Consider the following 20,442-nt stretch of genomic DNA (forward strand, 5'->3'; position numbering starts at 1 on the left):
CTGGTTCTGTGTGTTAGAAACAAAAGAGCATGAAACACAGCTACTGACTCTCCTATTGATTTTAATTGGGACATTTTGGTACGAGTGGAAGGACATTAAACGTAGTGATTCACGTTTTAAAGGCTGGCCGCTGATAAAAGCACCTGGCTCCTGGGGGGGGCAGTAAGAGCGGTGAAGCACAGAAACACGGCGCATGTAGTTAAAAAAATGCAGAACAAATGAGAACATGTAAAATCCTGAAGAAAAGTTTCATCCTCTGATTGAAGAAACCATCATTTACTCACTGAGCTGTTTGCAGCAACAGATAAAAGGAGCAGAGCTGCCCAAACATTTGCAGAAAACATCTAAAATATGCTGAAAAACCTGCAGAAACTGCATCACAATGAAGCAAACATGCAGCCTGAAAACTTTAGAGTTGAGCTTTATTTCAGATTTCTGGCTTACAGGCTGAAAATGAAGCAGAGAGAAAAAAGATCAACTTTGCAGTTTCATCAGATTCAGATCAAAACTCCATGGAGCCACTAAATGCAGCTTAGTTTTCATTTGATCCTCATTGGTCCACAGAGACAAACAATATCAGACACTAAATGACAGACATGATCAGATAAACAGGATCAACATCTCTAAGGTCAGAGTTCATCATCAGGATCCAGTCAGAGTCTCTTTAAAGTCAAACTGCTGCAGCTTCAACCTCTGGATCATCAGGACAGCTCAGCTTCTCTCCTCCACTAAGATCATCAGTTCCACCTCCTGCAGAGAGAAGAAGGAGCAACAGAGGAGATCAGTGAGTGTTTCAGCCTCTGGAAGCTGAACATGAACATCTGTTCCTGAAACATCAGCTGACTAAGAAACATGGAGGCTGTCCCTGAACACATCTGGATGAAACTAGTGAGAGAAGGACACATGTCCAGATGTGCTGAGTGGACTTCAGCAGAGCTTGTGCTCTGTAGAAAGACCACATGGTGACTAAATGGAATGATGGGCTGTGAAATCAGTGATTTGCAGGCTGCAGTCAGACTGATCTCAGAGCTGTGACTAAGATGAAACTGATCAGCTGTTTGCTGTTGAAATGAGAGAACAAAGAGTCTGAGATCAGATCTGATGCTCCACAGCTTGATGAATGAGGACCACTGTCTCTAGACATGGTGGAAGGCTGTCAGCTGGAAGACATGAACACAACAACAACAGTCATCTTCACATGGACACAAAGACAGGAAGACAACAAGCTGCTGGCTCCTCTGATTGGCTCATTGTTGTCTTTGTGTCCAATCAGGAAGCCTGTCACCATTCTCCTCCCACTGAGAAGCTGCAGCTTTACTGGAAACACTGGATCTTTGCTTTGGTACCAACTGGGTTCAGAACAGTTCTGCTGACAGCAGCTGGACTCACTCCAACCATCTACTTACAGAGTTTTCAGTTTGTAGTCTGGACTCTTTACAAGATCCTGCAGCTGCTGAACATCTGACTCCTTCAGGTTGTTCTCTGTCAGGTCCAGTTCTGTCAGATGGGACGGGTTGGACTTCAGCGCCGTTACCAGATGTTCACAGCTGATCTTTGACAAACTGCAGTCCCACAAACTGAATAAAGAATGAAAGATGTGAGCTGAAGCCACCAGGATGCAGGTTCTAACAGTCCAACAGAACCAGTTAAAGAACTCTCATTAATATTAATGACAACAAGCTGCTGCTTCAATAAAGACCTGCTGACTTCAGCTCTTCAACAATCAACAATATCAGAACTTTCAACAGTTAAAACTTGTTTAGCAGTTTTTACAGTCCTGGCTCTCATTTAGAAACTTTGTGTGGAATCCGTACTAAAAGTGAACGCCAAGAAAAAGAAAATGGAGTATGGTAAAAATATTCAGATGAATCAAACCATGCTCAGACACAGCAGCAGCCATTTTCCTTTCTAGATCCCAGCTGTAGCGATACATTTGGTACCAGGTTCTGGCTCAGGTTCTGCCCTCTACACGCCCAGATTCAAGCAGAAACGCTCGATGCAAAGCACCTCATGAATGTTAATGTGTAGAAAATGTGTCAGCTGATCATTTTTTCATCATGGTGACGTGGCAGCCAAGGAGAAAAAGCAAAGAAACGTTGGGAAAATTTCCCAGAGAGGCGTTTATTAAATGTGGAAATCAGAGGTAAAAGCTCAGATGTTGTCCACATTAAAACAAGTTGTTAAGAAGCTGTTAAAATAAGTTGTTAAAAAGTAAACCACGCTGTGCTCCGTGGTGAAATTCCCCTGTGGCTGTGGGTTCAGATCCACATTCAGAGGAGAGAGGTCCCCCCCCCCCCCTAAAAAGGTGAGCACTGCCTGGGTGTGAGCAGAAAGCCTCCTTCTCTGCTCTCTGGGGGGTGGAGAGCTGCCTTTCACCTCCTCACAGGGAGGTGGAGCCACTTTCCCCTGTGGGGAACAGCACAATGCATGCTGGGAGTCAGAAGCAGGATATTGGCCAGTCCTCATTATTGGCCAGGAAATCTTTGATCCCTGAAAGCGCGTTTCCTCAATTCTCCATCTGCACGGTCTTCCAGCAGTGCCAATGCATCCAGCCAGCAGCATTACGCACGAGTGTGTTTGACTGTTTGCAGCAATTAAAGTGATTGCTGCTCACCTGGTCACAATAATCTGTGGAACACGTCACCCTGGTGATGATTGGAGAGAGGAATGTGAAGGTAGAAAACCCAGAGAAGATGTTAGCAGACTTTGATTTAAGATTTAAGATGGCTTATGGGCATTTAGATTTATCTGAAATGTCCCAGATGGATTTAAGAGTCACCAGCAGCAGAATGAATAATACTGAGGTTTTAATGCTTCTGATCAAGATGATCTCTGATTAAAGTCTGATATGGAGTGAAAGTGAACGTCTGAGAGGAATCCTCATGCAGGTTGGCTGTAATTCACCACTTCACCATCTGCGTCTCCAGTTTCCCCGTCTCCAAAATGAGCGTACGCCTGGGTCAGAGCTGGCATGAGGACCACACATTTTCCCCTAAGTTCATTTTTAGAGATCCTAACTTCTGCTGGAAAGTGGCGTACGCACATTTCAGCTCCATTTAGTGTCAGCAAGCTTTCTAAATGACAGCCCTGCTGACTTCAGCTCTTCACCTCTGTCAGCTCCACCAGCAGCTCCATCAATACAAACTCAGCTTCTGCAGCCAAATTATTCAAGTTTCACAGAAAACAAACAAGTCAGCAGCAACTGTGGAGCAAATATGAACAAATGGAGATTAATGCAGATAAATGAACTATTTTAATGATTCCACAGCCATAAAAACATGATGTGATGGAGAATATTTCATGTAAACTGACTTTAGGAGCTGAAGCTCCCAGAAGCAGAACCTGCTACTGTGACATGTTGTGTCTGAGTGTTTTAGTCAGTAAAATCCTTGCAGAGCTTCTAAAAGTGCTGAAGCATCAATCAGGGATTATAGATTTGTTCCTGTCACACAGATTCCAGGAGCTGAAATTGACTTTTCTAAACTGGCTTGAATCCCCTCTGAGCCGCTTCACATGAGGGGCATTTCTACACACTGGGGGTCCCAATGCTGTCCGCTTCTGATCTGAGATCAGGGCTCAGACTCAGTTACACAGAGAGACAACATTAAAAACTGGCTCCAAGTCCAGGAACAAACTCAGCAAAGATTTATTACAATACAAGATCTGAACTTTGCTTTTCAGCTCAATTACATCCACTTATTCAATTATTTTAACATCATCCTGTAGAAAATGGAGAAAAACTGACCTGATGAAGGTTTAAAGAGATTAAAAACCTTCAAATAAATGAAACATCAGCATTTTATTTCTTCTCTCTTCCTCTTCCTCAGTTCTGGATAAAAGCTGCAACTCAAAACTGAAATTCAGCTCATTGTTTCATGTTTTCTGCTGATTATTGAATAAATGCTGACAGGAAGTTAGAAAAAGAAAGAAACTTTAAGTGGAGCAAAGCAGTGAAGAAGAAAGCAGACTTTACCATGAAGATCCTCAGTGTGGATCAGTAGAATATCAGCCAGATGTCTGCAGTTTAGTGTCAACACAACTTTCACATCACAGATATCAGAACTAAAACATGGAGTCTTACTTTAGTGTCTGTAGTTTGCAGAGGGGAGTCTGGAGGAAACCACAGAGCTCCTTCACTCCACCATCTTTCAGGTCTTTGTTGTCACACAGGTCCAGTTCTGTCAGATGGGACGGGTTGGACTTCAGGGCAGAGACCAGATGTTTACAGCTGATCTCTGACAAACTGCAGCTATACAATCTGAATAAAGAATGAAAGATGTGAGCTGAAGCCACCAGGATGCAGGTTAAAACTGAAACATGAACAAATAAATGATCAAATGTAGAAAATGAATGTCCCTGAATGTAAAAGTGCCAGAAACATGATGAACTGATGTCTGATATGTGATCCAGTAGAACTGATTTAAAGAGTTAAAGCCAGCAGAACCAGAACATGTTATCATGACGTGTGAAGGTCCAGATCAAGGTGTGGTTCTCAGCAGTGGCGGCTGCTGATGAAGATGTTCTGGGCTTAGGGTTGGGGGGGGGGGCACTAGAGCTTGGAGATTAGCAGCCAACAATAAACTCTCCTTGAACATAAATCCATCCATGATCACTTGCTGCTGCTGGATATTTAAGTCTGATGGCTCTGGCGTCTGTTTAAAATGCTGCTGTCTTCTAGTCTGGCTCAGGGTTCTGCTAGAACAGTGGTTCTCAGAGCCACAATGTTCTAAACATGGATCATTTAACAGAGTTTCAGCTCACATTGTTCTGGATTCATCTTCAAGCTAAAGCAGCAGCCTAGAGTCCATCAGCCAGCTTGTTAGCATCGGCTAGCTGCTATGCTAAGCTAGCGGCTAAACACAGTCCACAAAGCTTCAGCGTCTTCTACCTCAGACTGAAGCTCACTTCCTCACTGTGGATCATCGTGGGGACAAACCACGGCACACATTACTGTTTATAGTCCAAAGACAAGCAGCTTAACATGGAGATGTTTTCTCCTGCTGAGCTCTCTGAGCCAGACTCACGATGCATTCAATGACTCCCTCTCTGTAGGAAATTACACTTCTGCTTCTTCTTCTTTTGTTTTTATTGGTGGATGGCAACCAAGTTAAGGTGCATTTACCGCCACTTACCAGACTGGAGTGTGGTCATCAATGATCTCAGAGGGAAATTAATAATACTTCAATGTATTAGTAATCACACATCACATGTGTATGTATGTGTGTGTATTCACATGCATACACACATACATACACACTTTAAATACGATTAAATACCCCAGTGTTTTTTAAATATCTAATTTTTAACAGAATGTGATTAATTTCCTAAAAGATTAAGCATAGAAAATCCTATTTTCCTCTATTTAGTATCGACTTTAAATGCTGACTTTCCTGTAATTACATTCTAATAGGACATGATCCACTGGTTCCGTCTGCATACAGTGATTAGAAGTCCCTGTTTCATGTTCCCCTGTTCTGGAAAGAGAACTATTAAGTTCTACCTCTTCTTTCTGCCTTCCATTCATACAACTATTACCCCCCACAGTCTTTTGAATTTCATATAAATCTCTACCAGTGTCATGATTAGCCCATTGTTCCTGCCAAACTTTATGGATTTTATTTTGATTCATAGATTTTCCCTCACTTTTGCTTAAAGGAACACTTAAGTTAATAATATCTGATTTCAGGGCCTGTTTAGCTGATATATCTACTTCTGCATTTCCTTCTATACCTACATGAGCAGGAATCCAGACAAACTAAACATTTCTTATTATGTAGCTGAACGAATAAGTGATGCTGTGGCCCAGCTTTGACATCTCCAATAATCCACAAGGGCCACAAATGCACCTTGGACGAGTAATTTACGCAGGCAAAAATAAATATGTTTTCCAGGTAAAGTCGTTTAGTTTGTGGTTTATTTCTCTCTTGGAAGCAAGCAAACAGAAATTGACAAACATTTCTCTCCCTGCTTCTCTTGCGCTGGTAAAAAAACAAACGTCCACCCAGATGCATGCTGGTCCTTCCACTGACAGCCTATTAATAAACTTAATCCACCCAAATTACTCATAACTAACCAGAAGCAAAGAAAACTAAATAACCAACACATAATCTCAAAATAAATATCAAACAATAAAGTAAAATAAATAACCTTCACTAGATTATACACAAAAAATACAACTTTAATTAATAACAAAACATAATTGGCTCCTACACTCCGGCCCCTGATTTTTGCTTTAACCCCTTAATATTATGGATTTTTCAAAATTTATATTAATAGATGTCTTGTGTCCTTCACATTTGTAAACTTTAATTTTTGTTTGTTTTTAAAGAGTATTATTATGTTTTCTGCTCAAAGCGGTTAGTCCCGACAGTAGATGGCGCAACTTTAAATAATCTAACCTACTGGATCTAACTAGCTACCCGAAAGAGCACCTGCTAGCTAACCATTATTAATAAAACTTTTATTCATTAATAAAACTTTAGAAATTATCTCCCCCTGTGGTTTTTTTGCAAATCACACACTGCATATATGCTATACAGCCATAATCCAAGGAAGATCTCATGAGAGCCTGATAAACTGCCAACAGCACTTCTTGAAGCTCCCATTCCTGTCCACAAAGACAACTCAGCAAATTATTTATTTTTACATCTATTTTGAACTAATTCTATCTGCTGTTTCCAGGTTAACTTTTCATCAAAGATGACCCCTAAAACCTGACTTTATTCACTTGTTCAAGCCTCTGATTATAAAGAGTTAAATTAACTTCCTGATGTCTTCTATAAAACTAATAACTTGGGACTTTGCATCTGACATTCTAAATCATTTATTTACCAACCTTCCACTTTCAAAATGGCCTCCTGCATCTTTTTCTGCAAACATATCAGATTCTGACCCTCACCCACAGAGCCCATCATCTGCAAATAAAGATTTCCCTATACTACCATCTATCTCATCAGAAATGTCATTTATCATAATATTAAACAGAATTGGGCTACACACACTGCCTTGTGGGCTACCATTCTCAACAATATATCTAGTAGAGAAAGCAGCCCCAACTCTAACTTCTATTTCTCTACCAAACAGAAAATCTAAAACCCAGTTATACTCCTACCACTTGGGCCAAGTTTTTCTAATTTAATCAATAATCCCTCTTTCCATAACATCTCAAACACCTTTTCTATGTCAAAGAACACAGCTATCACTATTTCTTTATTTCTTTGAGCTTTCCTTACTTCTGACTCCAGGCACAGAACTGCATCCATCGTATTTCTCCCTTTATGAAAACCACTTTGAAAAGGACAGAATAAATGTTTACTTTCTAGAAAAGATGATATTCTGTTACAATTCTCTCCATAGTTTTCCCTAATTGAGATGTCAGAGCTATAGGCCTATAGTCTGAAGGCTCTGCTGCATTTTTACCTGCTTCAACACAGGAATTATAACTGACTGTTTCCATGCTGCAGGAATAATCCCCGTCTCCCACATCAGATTAAACAGTTTTAAAAGAACAGTCAGAGATCTATCATTTAAATGTTTAAGCATTATAGAACAAACTGCATCTTTTCCTGGTGTTGACTGTTTAACATTATAAATAGCTTTTGTCAGCTCATACAAAGTAAAAGGCAGATCTAGATCTTGATTTGTAACCATTCTCTTATTAGTGACTCCTGGATTTTCAGCTAAAATCTTCTAATTATAACTCGTTATATCTTCAGATACATTTTCTGAACTATGTACTTTAATTAACGTTTCTGCTAATAACTGCTTTTTCTTTATCACTAACAGCTATTTTCCCGTTAAATTCTAGAACAGGTAAGGAAAAGTTCTTCTAACACCATTAACTTTCTTAATAACTCTCCATACCTCAGATAACTTGGTTTCTCCTCCAATAGAATTACAATACTGCCTCCAACATGCCTTCTTAGCTGCTCTAACAGTCTTCCTAACTATAGCTTGAGCTTTCTTATACTGAATTAATGCCTCAGAAGTATGGCAACTCCTTACCAATTTAAAAGCTTTATAACACAGAGCAGTGAATGTAATTCTAGAAACTCTTCAGTGACCAATCCATCTGCATCTGTATTTAGACTGCCCCATAAAACATGATGTGAACTGAAATCACCACACCATACAGTCTTTCCTTCATGCTCTTCATTTACTTCATTAAGATCTTCAATGGTCAACTTCCTGCTACAATTATATAGATTAATCACTGAAATCTGACCATTTCCTATCCAGATCTTAACAACTGTTGATTCATAATTCTGCCCTATTCATTCCACTTTATATCTTATACCATTTAACACAAATATTGCCCCCCCCCCCCCACCACATTGTCTTTCCTTTCTATCATTCCTAATTGTTGTATATCCAGGAATTATAAAATCTAATTGGGGCTTAAGCCAAGTTTCCTGAATGTAAATCAGATGAGGCTTAATTATCAGATCAGAAATGTATTTCTTAAACTCTAGACCATCACTAATGAGACTTCTTTCCTTCCACTGGAATATAACTAACATGAAGAAGGGCCACCACTGCATGATTGAGGCAGAGAAGATTGTGTCTCATTCAGTTTCTCCTTAATTGATTCCCAGCTAGCATTCTTAAAATCAAGATACTTTTGGGCTGCCTTCACAATTATTGATTTTTTTCTGTTTTCCTTTGAGCAGTGTAATTTATAACCTCCACCATGAATAAACCAAATGCTCTTTCTTCATGAGTAGAGTGTCATCTTTAATCTTGGTGCCTTCAGACAATCAGAACTTCCTTCTTCTAGCCCTGTCACTTTCTTTGGCTGCATCATTGGTGGAACAGGCACTTTTTTAGCTGCTTCTGCATCAGTGATCCCAGCAGTGATTTTAACTTTCTGTACTTCCACAGCTCTTTTACTAGCTACACATCCCCTGAAACCTGAACTATGTCCACCTCCACCATTACAACATCTCAAAGGAGCTCCTTCCTCACATTTCCATACTCATCATCCCCAGCACATCTCCCACACTTCTGTTTCCCTGCATTCTGCCGCCACATGTCCACATCTTTGACATTTAAAGCACCGCAGTGGTGGAGGAATAAATGGTTTAACATCAGAACTCATATATCCCACAAACACTTTGTCTGCTAGAGTTTTCTCTTCAAACTTTAGCATGATAGAAAAACTATCACTCCTTTCTCCATTTTGTTTCTTTTCAACCGTTTGACTTCAACTACTTTCCCTCCTGATAAATTAGATTTAATGTCATCAACATCAGGAGAAATAACCTGAAATAAAACCGCACACATATTTCCTGTTATCTAACATTCTCCCCCTCACATTCTCACCTAGGACTTTTTATATTCAGAGCCCTTTCTTTTTGTTTAACATCATTACAAATGATCAGCAAAGATCCATCCCTTAACACTTTAACATTTCTCACTTTTCCAACCAGTGAGTTGATTTCTTTAGTAAGTTTGATCAGATTCCACTTACCAAAGGACACACCCTCTTTGAGCGTTTAAGACTATTTTAAACTCTGTCATCACAACTGTTTCTCCTTCAGCCTCAGAAACAGACCATTCTGTTTGTTGTCTTGATTTTCTGCCTTTGTGTTTAGCTTATTGAGTTTACCATACTCCTTCATTTGATCCCCGGTAAGATGGCGATGTGGGCACACGTATTATTCTGAGCTCCATCTACGCAGCCCTCAAGCTGCTACTTAAACTGGCCTTTACACATCATTTCATCCACAAGGTGAAGCCCAACATCCACGCTCTACAGTAAGGGGAAAATAAGAGTTTATAAAAGATGTCGGCTGTTGATAAGAAAGATTTTAGTGGAGGAACTATGAACAAATGGAGATTAATGCAGATAAATGAACTATTTTAATGATTCCACAGCCATAAAAACATGATGTGATGGAGAATATTTCATGTAAACTGACTTTAGGAGCTGAAGCTCCCAGAAGCAGAACCTGCTACTGTGACATGTTGTGTCTGAGTGTTTTAGTCAGTAAAATCCTTGCAGAGCTTCTAAAAGTGCTGAAGCATCAATCAGGGATTATAGATTTGTTCCTGTCACACAGATTCCAGGAGCTGAAATTGACTTTTCTAAACTGGCTTGAATCCCCTGTGAGCCGCTTCACATGAGGGGCATTTCTACACACTGGGGGTCCCAATGCTGTCCGCTTCTGACCTGAGATCAGGGCTCAGACTCAGTTACACAGAGAGACAACATTAAAAACTGGCTCCAAGTCCAGGAACAAACTCAGCAAAGATTTATTACAATACAAGATCTGAACTTTGCTTTTCAGCTCAATTACATCCACTTATTCAATTATTTTAACATCATCCTGTAGAAAATGGAGAAAAACTGACCTGATGAAGGTTTAAAGAGATTAAAAACCTTCAAATAAATGAAACATCAGCATTTTATTTCTTCTCTCTTCCTCTTCCTCAGTTCTGGATAAAAGCTGCAACTCTAAACTGAAATTCAGCTCATTGTTTCATGTTTTCTGCTGATTATTGAATAAATGCTGACAGGAAGTTAGAAAAAGAAAGAAACTTTAAGTGGAGCAAAGCAGTGAAGAAGAAAGCAGACTTTACCATGAAGATCCTCAGTGTGGATCAGTAGAATATCAGCCAGATGTCTGCAGTTTAGTGTCAACACAACTTTCACATCACAGATATCAGAACTAAAACATGGAGTCTGACCTCAGTGTCTGTAGTTTGCAGAGGGGAGTCTGGAGGAAACCACAGAGCTCCTTCACTCCACCATCTTTCAGGTTGTTCTGACTCAGGTCCAGTTCTGTCAGATGGGACGGGTTGGACTTCAGGGCAGAGACCAGATGCTTACAGCTGATCTCTGACAAACTGCAGCCCATCAATCTGAATAAAGAATGAAAGATGTGAGCTGAAGCCACCAGGATGCAGGTTAAAACTGAAACATGAACAAATAAATGATCAAATGTAGAAAATGAATGTCCCTGAATGTAAAAGTGCCAGAAACATGATGAACTGATGTCTGATATGTGATCCAGTAGAACTGATTTAAAGAGTTAAAGCCAGCAGAACCAGAACATGTTATCATGACGTGTGAAGGTCCAGATCAAGGTGTGGTTCTCAGCAGTGGCGGCTGCTGATGAAGATGTTCTGGGCTTAGGGTTGGGGGGGGGGGCACTAGAGCTTGGAGATTAGCAGCCAACAATAAACTCTCCTTGAACATAAATCCATCCATGATCACTTGCTGCTGCTGGATATTTAAGTCTGATGGCTCTGGCGTCTGTTTAAAATGCTGCTGTCTTCTAGTCTGGCTCAGGGTTCTGCTAGAACAGTGGTTCTCAGAGCCAGAATGTTCTAAACATGGATCATTTAACAGAGTTTCAGCTCACATTGTTCTGGATTCATCTTCAAGCTAAAGCAGCAGCCTTGGCGCTTTATGCCGCTGCTGTGAGCCTGTTGTGGGTGTGGATCAGAAGCTGCTGGTCCCGCAGCAGATGGAGGAGCAAAATGCTGAGTCAGCTTCAGCACCTTTATGTGGAGAGACATGTGGTGTGGCCACTTCTCTGCCACTACCTGGGACAGACACCTTCCTCCCAGCCTGACAGCGTCTGTGAACACCGGGACGTGTGACTCTGGTCTGCTGAGGGCAACTCCCTCTGACACAGTGGGGGGGTTTCCCCAGTGGGCCAGGTGGGCTCCCACTGACGGAGGGACTGCAGTCATCCTCTGCCTCTTCTGGCCACAGGGTCTCTGCGCAGGCGGGTGAAGCATCTCTGCAGGCAGGCGCCTCCTATGAAGCAGAGCCAGCGGAAGCAGCAGGTGGGCCGCTGACGTCATCCCCAGCAGCCGCATGACGGACAGAGCTGTCACTGTGTGGAGGTGTGACCCGGCGGAGCAGCGCTGACAGCGTCTGCTCTGGGCTCTCATGGTGGCCCAGTTTAGCTCCTAGCAGCTGGGACGCAGAACACAACCTTTTAGCACTTTATGGAGAACCCAGTTCTGTCAGCTGTGGAGCCAGAGCTCTGGTCTGCACCGCCGCTTCCTCTCTGGACCGAGCCAGCAAGAGCAGGTGGTCCACATAAAAGAGGATTCTCATCCCTGCAGAGCGCAGCGGCATCTGGAGAACGTGCGTGGAACCAGAGAGGAACCCAACGGCAGGTTGTAGTGACAGGGAATCCCCTGGAAGGAGAAGCGCAGATACTTCCTGTGTTTGGGGATGATGGAACATGGAAGTAGTCCTTCAGATCTATGGAGGAGAACCAGTGGTTCTGGAGAACGTTCTCCAGCAGCTGTCTGACTGTCAGCATGTGGAACCGTCTCTCTGTGATCAGAACCAGTAAATAAAGGCAATAGAACCCCGTGGAGAACCCTGGAAATGACGTCTTTATCCAGGACTTCCTGCAGTTCTGACAGGAGAGCAGCGCTCTGCTCTGGAGACGCTAGAACCGTCTCCATGACTCCTCTGAACCGTGGAGGAGAGAGGAGGCGCAGCGCTCTGCTCTGGAGACGCTAGAACCGTCTCCATGACTCCTCTGAACCGTGGAGGAGAGAGGAGGTGCAGCGCTCTGCCCTGGAGACACTAGAACTGTCTCCATGACTCCTCTGAACCGTGGAAGAGGAGAGAGGAGGTGCAGCGCTCTGCTATGGAGACGCTAGAACCGTCTCCATGAGTCCTCTGAACCGTGGAGGAGGAGAGAGGAGGTGCAGCGTTCTGCTCTGGAGACGCTAGAACCGTCTCCATGAGTCCTTTGAACCGTGGAGTAGAGAGGAGGTGTAGCGCTCTGCTCTGGAGACGCTAGAACCGTCTCAATGACTCCTCTGAACCGTGGAGGAGAGAGGAGGTGTAGCGCTCTGCTCTGGAGACGCTAGAACCGTCTCCATGACTCCTCTGAACCGTGGAGGAGAGAGGAGGTGTAGCGCTCTGCTCTGGAGACGCTAGAACCGTCTCCATGACTCCTCTGAACCGTGGAGGAGAGAGGAGGCGCAGCGCTCTGCTCTGGAGACGCTAGAACCGTCTCCATGACTCCTCTGAACCGTGGAGGAGAGAGGAGGTGCAGCGCTCTGCCCTGGAGACACTAGAACTGTCTCCATGACTCCTCTGAACCGTGGAAGAGGAGAGAGGAGGTGCAGCGCTCTGCTATGGAGACGCTAGAACCGTCTCCATGAGTCCTCTGAACCGTGGAGGAGGAGAGAGGAGGTGCAGCGTTCTGCTCTGGAGACGCTAGAACCGTCTCCATGAGTCCTTTGAACCGTGGAGTAGAGAGGAGGTGTAGCGCTCTGCTCTGGAGACGCTAGAACCGTCTCAATGACTCCTCTGAACCGTGGAGGAGAGAGGAGGTGTAGCGCTCTGCTCTGGAGACGCTAGAACCGTCTCCATGACTCCACTGAACCGTGGAGGAGAGAGGAGGTGTAGCGCTCTGCTCTGGAGACGCTAGAACTGTCTCCATGACTCCTCTGAACCGTGGAGGAGAGAGGAGGTGCAGCGCTCTGCCCTGGAGACGCTAGAACTGTCTCCATGACTCCTCTGAACCGTGGAAGAGGAGAGAGGAGGTGCAGCGTTCTGCTCTGGAGACGCTAGAACCGTCTCCATGACTCCTCTGAACCGTGGAGGAGAGAGGAGGTGCAGCGCTCTGCTCTGGAGATGCTAGAACCGTCTCCATGACTCCTCTGAACCGAGAAAGAGGAGAGAGGAGGTGCAGCGCTCTGCTCTGGAGACGCTAGAACCGTCTCCATGACTCCTATGAACCGTGGAGGAGAGAGGAGGTGCAGCGCTCTGCTCTGGAGACGCTAGAACCGTCTCCATGACTCCTCTGAACCGTGGTGGAGGAGAGAGGAGGTGCAGCGGTCTGCTCTGGAGATGCTAGAACCGTCTCCATGACTCCTCTGAACCGTGGTGGAGGAGAGAGGAGGTGCAGCGGTCTGCTCTGGAGACGCTAGAACCGTCTCCATGACTCCTCTGAACCATGGAGGAGAGAGGAGGTGCAGCGCTCTGCTCTGGAGACGCTAGAACCGTCTCCATGACTCCTCTGAACCGTGGAGGAAAAAGGAGGTGCAGCGCTATGCTCTGGAGACGCTAGAACCGTCTCCAGAGACGGTTACTTTTTGTATCAGTAGGTAACTTTACATCGAAGATTACAAAAATCACATGTGGGGTTCCCCAAGGGTCCATCCTGGGTCCCCTCCTCTTCAATATCTACATGCTCCCTCTAGCCCAGATAATAAAAAATAACAACATCAGCTACCATAACTATGCAGACGACACACAGCTCTACATCACCATGTCACCAGGTGACTATGAACCAATTCAAGCACTGAGTAAATGCCTAGAAGAAATCAATGCATGGATGTGTCAAAATTTTCTTCAGTTGAACAAAAACAAAACAGAAGTAATAATATTTGGACCAATAGAGGAGAGATCAAAAGTTAGCACACAGCTTCAGTCGCTTCAGCTAAAAACCACTGATCAGGCCCGAAATCTGGGAGTAGTGATGGACTCAGACCTGAACCTCCAAAAGCATCTAAAGACAATTACAAGGTCAGCTTTCTACCACCTGAAGAACATTTCTAGGATTAAAGGACTGATGTCTCAGCAGGATCTGGAAAAACTAATCCATGCGTTTATTTTTAGTAGAATTGATTACTGCAACGGTGTTTTTACAGGTCTGCCTAAAAAGTGGATCAGACAGCTGCAGCTGATCCAGAACGCTGCTGCCCGCGTTCTCACTAAGACTAAGAAAGTAGAGCACATAACCCCCGTTCTAAAGTCCTTACAATGGCTCCCTGTATCTCAGAGAATAGACTTTAAAATACTTCTGTTAGTCTATAAATCTCTAAATGGCTTAGCACCTAAATACATCACAGACTTGTTATCATTGTATAAACCCTCCAGACCACTCAGGTCTTCTGGCTCCAGCCTACTCTGCATACCTAGAACCAGAACTAAACAAGGAGAAGCAGCATTTAGTTCCTATGCTCCACTTATCTGGAACAAACTTCCAGAAAACTGTAAAAGTGCAGAAAGCCTTAGTTCCTTTAAATCAAGATTAAAAACACATTTGTTTAGAATTGCCTTTGAATGTTCAAGTTAAAATGTTTTACTGTTTTCAAATGTTCTTTTTTGTTTCTACACTATCCCTACTTGCTTTTATTCTGTTTTATTTTCCAATATTTTAATCATGTAAAGCACTTTGCATTGTCTCTGTACTGAATTGTGCTATATAAATAAATTTGCCTTGCCTTGCCTTGCCATGACTCCTCTGAACCATGGAGGAGAGAGGAGGTGCAGCGCTCTGCTCTGGAGACGCTAGAACCGTCTCCATGACTCCTCTGAACCGTGGTGGAGGAGAGAGGAGGTGCAGCGGTCTGCTCTGGAGACGCTAGAACCGTCTCCATGACTCCTCTGAACCATGGAGGAGAGAGGAGGTGCAGCGCTCTGCTCTGGAGACGCTAGAACCGTCTCCATGACTCCTCTGAACCGTGGAGGAGAGAGGAGGTGCAGCGCTATGCTCTGGAGACGCTAGAACCGTCTCCATGACTCCTCTGAACCATGGAGGAGAGAGGAGGTGCAGCGCTCTGCTCTGGAGACGCTAGAACCGCCTCCATGACTCCTCTGAACCATGGAGGAGAGAGGAGGTGCAGTGTGGAGGCTCTGCTGATCAGTCTGTGAGGAGGAGAGGAGGAGGAGAGAGGGAGAAGAGGGAGGAGGATTTTGAGGCTGATGGAGGAGGAAGTTGATGGAGGACCAGAGGGAGGAGAGGAGGAGGCTGATAGAGGAGGAGGCTGATGGAGGAGGAGCAGGCTGATGGAGGAGGAGCAGGCTGATAGAGGAGGAGGAAGATGATGAGGAGGAGGAGGCTGATGGAGGAGGAGAAGGCTGATGGAGGGTCCTGATGGAGGAGGCTGATTTAGGAGCAGAGGGAGGAGGAGGAGGCTGATGGAGGAGGAGGCTGATGGAGGAGCAGAGGGAGGAGGAGGCGGCTGATGTAGGAGGAGGCGGATGGAGGAGGAGGCTGATGGAGGAGGAGGCTGAAGGAGGAGAAGGCTGAAGGAGGAGGCTGATGGAGGAGGAGGATGAGGCTGATGGAGGAGGCTGATGGAGGAGGGTCCTGATGGAGGAGCAGGCTGATGGAGGAGCAGAGGGAGGAGGCTGATGGAGGAGGAGGCTGATGGAGGAGCAGAGGGAGGAGGCTGATGGAGGAGGAGGCTGATGGAGGAGCAGAGGGAGTAGGCTGATGGAGGAGTAGGCTGATGGAGGAGCAGAAGGAGGAGGCTGATGGAGGAGGAGGCTGATGGAGGAGGCTGATGGAGGAGGAGGATGAGGCTGATGGAGGAGGCTGATGGAGGAGGGTCCTGATGGAGGAGCAGGCTGATGGAGGAGCAGAGGGAGGAGTCTGATGGAGGAGCAGAGGGAGGAGGCTGATGGAGGAGGAGGCTGATGGAGGAGCAGAGGGAGGAGGCTGATGGAGGAGGAGGCTGATGGAGGAGCAGAGGGAGGAGGCTGATGGAGGAGGAGGCTGATGGAGGAGCAGAGGGAGGAGGCTGATGGAGGAGGATGCTGATGGGGAGGAGGCTGATGGAGGAGCAGAGGGAGGAGGAGGCTGATGGAGGAGCAGAGGGAGGCTGATGGAGGAGGAGGCTGATGGAGGAGGCTGATGGAGGAGGCTGATGGAGGAGGAGGCTGATGGAGGAGGAGGCTGATGGAGGAGGCTGATGGAAGAGCCTGATGGAGGAACAGAGGGAGGGTGATGGAGGAGTCTGATGGAGGAGGAGGCTGATGGAGGAGGCTGATGGAGGAGCAGAGGGAGGCTGATGGAGAAGGCTGATGGAGGAGGAGACTGATGGAGGAGGCTGATGGAGGAGGAGGCTGATGGAGGAGGCTGATGGAGGAGCAGAGGGAGGCTGATGGAGGAGCAGAGGGAGTAGGAGGCTGATGGAGGAGGAGGCTGATGGAGGAGCAGAGGGAGGCTGATGGAGGAGCAGAGGGAGGCTGATGGAGGAGGAGGCTGATGGAGGAGCCTGATGGAGGAGGAGGCTGATGGAGGAGCAGAGGGAGGCTGATGGAGGAGGCGGCTGATGGAGGAGGCGGCTGATGGAGGAGGCGGCTGATGGAGGAGGAGGCTGAAGGAGTAGGAGGCTGATGGAGGAGGAGGCTGATGAAGGAGGCTGATGGAGGAGGAGGCTGATGGAGGAGGAGGCTGATGGAGGAGGCTGATGGAGGCGGCTGATGGAGGAGCAGAGGGAGTCTCCAGGAGGCGTGGAGCGCCTGAACTCCTGACGCTGGCCACGGTGCTCCAAGCAGCCGGCAGACCAGCGAGGGACGTCGGCCCGGAGCGAGGCCTCACCAGGTCCTGAAGCGTCTCTGACTCCTCGGCGTTCTTCTGGATCTTCTCCAGCGCCGATTTAAAGTGAGGAGCCAACAGAGCATCCGGGCTGATGGGGCTCCCAGCACCTCCTTTTTCACATCCTGGGAGGAGGAGGATGGAGGAGAACAGCTGGAGCCAGATGTTCCTCTGGATCATGGTCTGCCAGGCAGAAATGGTCTGCAGACTAATAGAAATGATGATTCTTCAGTTTTTCTTTGCTTTCCTTCTTGGTGCTCAAACTTGTTGGCTTGTTGCTGAACGGTACCGCTGAGTCCAGAGAGCGTCTGCTGCAGTAGAGCTTTTTACTTTTCAATATTGTGCTGTAGTTTTAATAGCCACACTGCTGGCTCCTGGTTCTGGTTCTGTCTGATTGAGCTGTCAGACTGAAGAGGACGGTTCCTCTCTGAGCCGCACCAACAGAACAGCAGCTTCAGGACAAAGCTGAGCTGCTGGAACCTGCTGGTGCCGTCCATCCAACCATTTTCCACCAGGCTTATCCCTGCTGGGGTCCTGAGGGCTGCTGGTGTCTATCTGCAGCTGTCAGTGGCTGAGAGGCGGGCTTCACCTGGACAGGTAAGCAGCCTATCACAGGACAGCACAGAGACAGACAGGACAACCAACCATTCACACACACACTCACACCTAAGGAGGATTTAGAGAGGCCAGTTAAGCTAACAGTCATGTTTTAGGACTGTGGGAGGAAGCCGGAGTACCCAGAGAGAACCCACGCATGCACAGGGAGAACATGCAACCTGCTGGTGCCGTCGCTTTGATTTACTTTACATTTTCTCTCTTTGTTCTTCTCAGACATTCATTTTTTAGATAATGCTGTTTTATTATGTTTATTTTACTGTTTATGTGTATGAATGTGATCCTGGCACTACTCTGGAGGAACAAAGATTAATGTTTCATGTAAAGATGTGACAAAGAAATTAAAAATAAAGATAAATCATCTGATCTTGTTATCTAAATCTTTCCCAAATCAAATTAAAACATCTCCATCAATAATTCACATCATTTGACTTATTCTCCTCATTTTTGTTCTTCAGTCCAAAGCATTTTAAGTGTTAAATGTTCAATACTGAAAATATCAAAGAAGAAAATAAATAATTGACAAGGCAAAACATTTGGACAGCAGGTTGTCTGTAAAGAAAAAATGTCAGAACAAAATTATTAATTAAAATAAGTTTTAAAGTAGCAGTGAAGATAAAACCTACGTCAGCGTCTTTACTTTACAGAATGGAGTCTCCAGGATCTCACAGAGACGCTTCATCTCAGAGTCTCCAATGGTTCTCCATCTATCATAGATCTGATCTATTTCCAGGTCAGTCAGGGAGGGGTTGGACTTCAGAGCTGAGTCCACAACTTCACATTCAGTCTGTGTGAGACTACAGCCCACTAGTCTGTGATGAGAGAAAGAATCAGATCAGTTGTAGTTAAATCAGACTAATAAAGACTGATAAACAGACTAAAAGATGATGACTAAACAGTGATGTCATCATCAGATGAACATCTGCTCTTCACATCAATGTCCTGTTTGACCCACACAGAGAATCTCTTCAGTCTCTTCAGGTCTTGGTTCTACTGCAGAGCTGCTGTGTCTCTGCTTTGGTTAAAAGCTTCATTTAACCACAAAGATGAAGAAAGATCATCTGGAGTAAAACAACAGAACTGACTAAATCTATATGGATGTCCATGGTAGCATTTGGCCGTCTCCTCTATGTAAATTATCAGCAGATTATCTCTAGACATATGTGAGTCTAGTGATAATACACTATGGTTGTTTTGGCTTCATCTCACTTCCAAATCATCTCTAACTATACATACAAGTGACGCCTCTTCCTTTTACTGCAAGTGACCAAACTGGGTAAAATTACTGGTAATGTATCAAAAAGAAACCAGGAGGTGAACATTGAGTATAATAATAATCATCATATCTACATAATTATATTAAAATTGATAGATGTCTTGACTCTAGACTCACTTGTGCCACCACACACTAAAATGGTAGATTAGTGGACAATGTTTTCAGATTTATGCTCAATTCATTATTTATTCATTATTATGTATTTTATATGTGACACTTGAACTCTGAATTCTTTTTACAGTTCCACTAACAGGAAAGTCCTAAAGCTTTGACATCTTAGATCCAGTGTCCGAAATTAACTTCCTGATTCGACGGCCAAGTTGGCCGGTAGATGTAAAAATCAACCGGCCAGGCATATTTTTTACCGGCCAAAATATTAATCCTCACCAGACCTCTCAATTTTTACCAAAAATTAAGAGTGAGATTATGTTCATTTGGTGGGTTAACCTCACTGGTGCGTCGCACGCGAGGGATAAACGGTGGGAAAATGCATAAATGAAGACTGTAAAGGGCTCCTTTAGAGGGAAGAGAATGAAAAATGTATCTAAGCTAAAGCCCATGATGTTACAAGTTCCTTAAAATTACCCTTAAAAGTGCGCACCTAAATTACATGTAATTTTGCGCACCTGAATTCAAGCTAAAGGAACCACGCCCACTGAAGCACCGCTGGTTCTGTGTCGTTAAAAACAAAAGAGCATGAAACACAGCTAATGACTCTCCTATTCATTTAATTTGGGACATTTTGGTACGAGTGGAGGAACATTAAACGTAGACGTAGTGATTCACGTTTTGAAGGCTGGCCGCTGATATAAGCACCTGGCTCCTAGGAGGGGAGGGGGGGGCAGTAAGAGCGGTGCAGCACAGAAACACGGCGCATGTGGTTAAAAGAAAGCAGAAGAAATGAGAACAAAACTTCTAAACAGTCTAATTGACATTTTAGACTGTATCTGGTTAGCAGATCTGTTTTCTGATCCAGCGTGCAGCCATGACTGGTTCCTCTTGTGTTTTAAAGCCAGACCTATCAGCTCTGAGCCACTCTGAGCATTAAAGCCACTCACACCTGCAGATGGAGGCAAAGGAGAAGGCCGGCTCAGCTTCAGGTAAGCTCCACCTGCTACCAGGCTCCACTTTGCCCTCTTTCACAAGGCCATGGCTGATGTTCTGTGTGTGGGTGAGCATCAGTGTTTGGCTTCTGTGTGTTATGTGTTATTGGTTCAGGGCCCAAGGCTGCAGTCT

At 44.9% G+C, this 20,442-nt stretch overlaps 1 protein-coding gene across 2 annotated transcripts; it reads right to left on the minus strand.

The window, feature by feature from the left end:
• Positions 1–617: 617 nt before the first annotated feature.
• Positions 618–18,900, minus strand: LOC118558244 (ribonuclease inhibitor-like). Of its 2 annotated transcripts, XM_036128738.1 has the most exons (5): positions 18,557–18,900; positions 10,690–10,863; positions 4,082–4,258; positions 1,407–1,577; positions 618–750 (listed from the first exon to the last, which is right to left on the minus strand). In XM_036128738.1, exons 1-5 carry the CDS (start codon positions 18,610–18,612, stop codon positions 738–740), a joined length of 591 nt encoding a protein of 196 aa, XP_035984631.1. In that variant the 5' UTR covers positions 18,613–18,900; the 3' UTR covers positions 618–737. The 2 variants fall into 2 exon arrangements, with proteins under 2 accessions (XP_035984631.1, XP_035984632.1); XM_036128739.1 differs by lacking the exons at positions 10,690–10,863; positions 18,557–18,900 and adding an exon at positions 4,889–4,938.
• Positions 18,901–20,442: the final 1,542 nt, after the last annotated feature.

This window comes from Fundulus heteroclitus, unplaced genomic scaffold (genome assembly GCF_011125445.2).
Source record: "Fundulus heteroclitus isolate FHET01 unplaced genomic scaffold, MU-UCD_Fhet_4.1 scaffold_114, whole genome shotgun sequence".
In the NCBI taxonomy this organism is placed as follows: domain Eukaryota; kingdom Metazoa; phylum Chordata; class Actinopteri; order Cyprinodontiformes; family Fundulidae; genus Fundulus; species Fundulus heteroclitus.

What these genes read in the sequence shown, in the direction of transcription:
- LOC118558244 (XM_036128738.1), bottom strand. Translation starts at nt 18,612, where the DNA reads ATGAAGCGTCTCTGTGAGATCCTGGAGACTCCATTCTGTAAAGTAAAG. An exon ending in TGTAAAGTAAAGACGCTGAC is followed by an intron (nt 10,864 to 18,556) that starts GTAGGTTTTATC and finishes TTCTTTATTCAG; the next exon opens with ATTGATGGGCTGCAGTTTGT. An exon ending in TGCAAACTACAGACACTGAG is followed by an intron (nt 4,259 to 10,689) that starts GTCAGACTCCAT and finishes TTCTTTATTCAG; the next exon opens with ATTGTATAGCTGCAGTTTGT.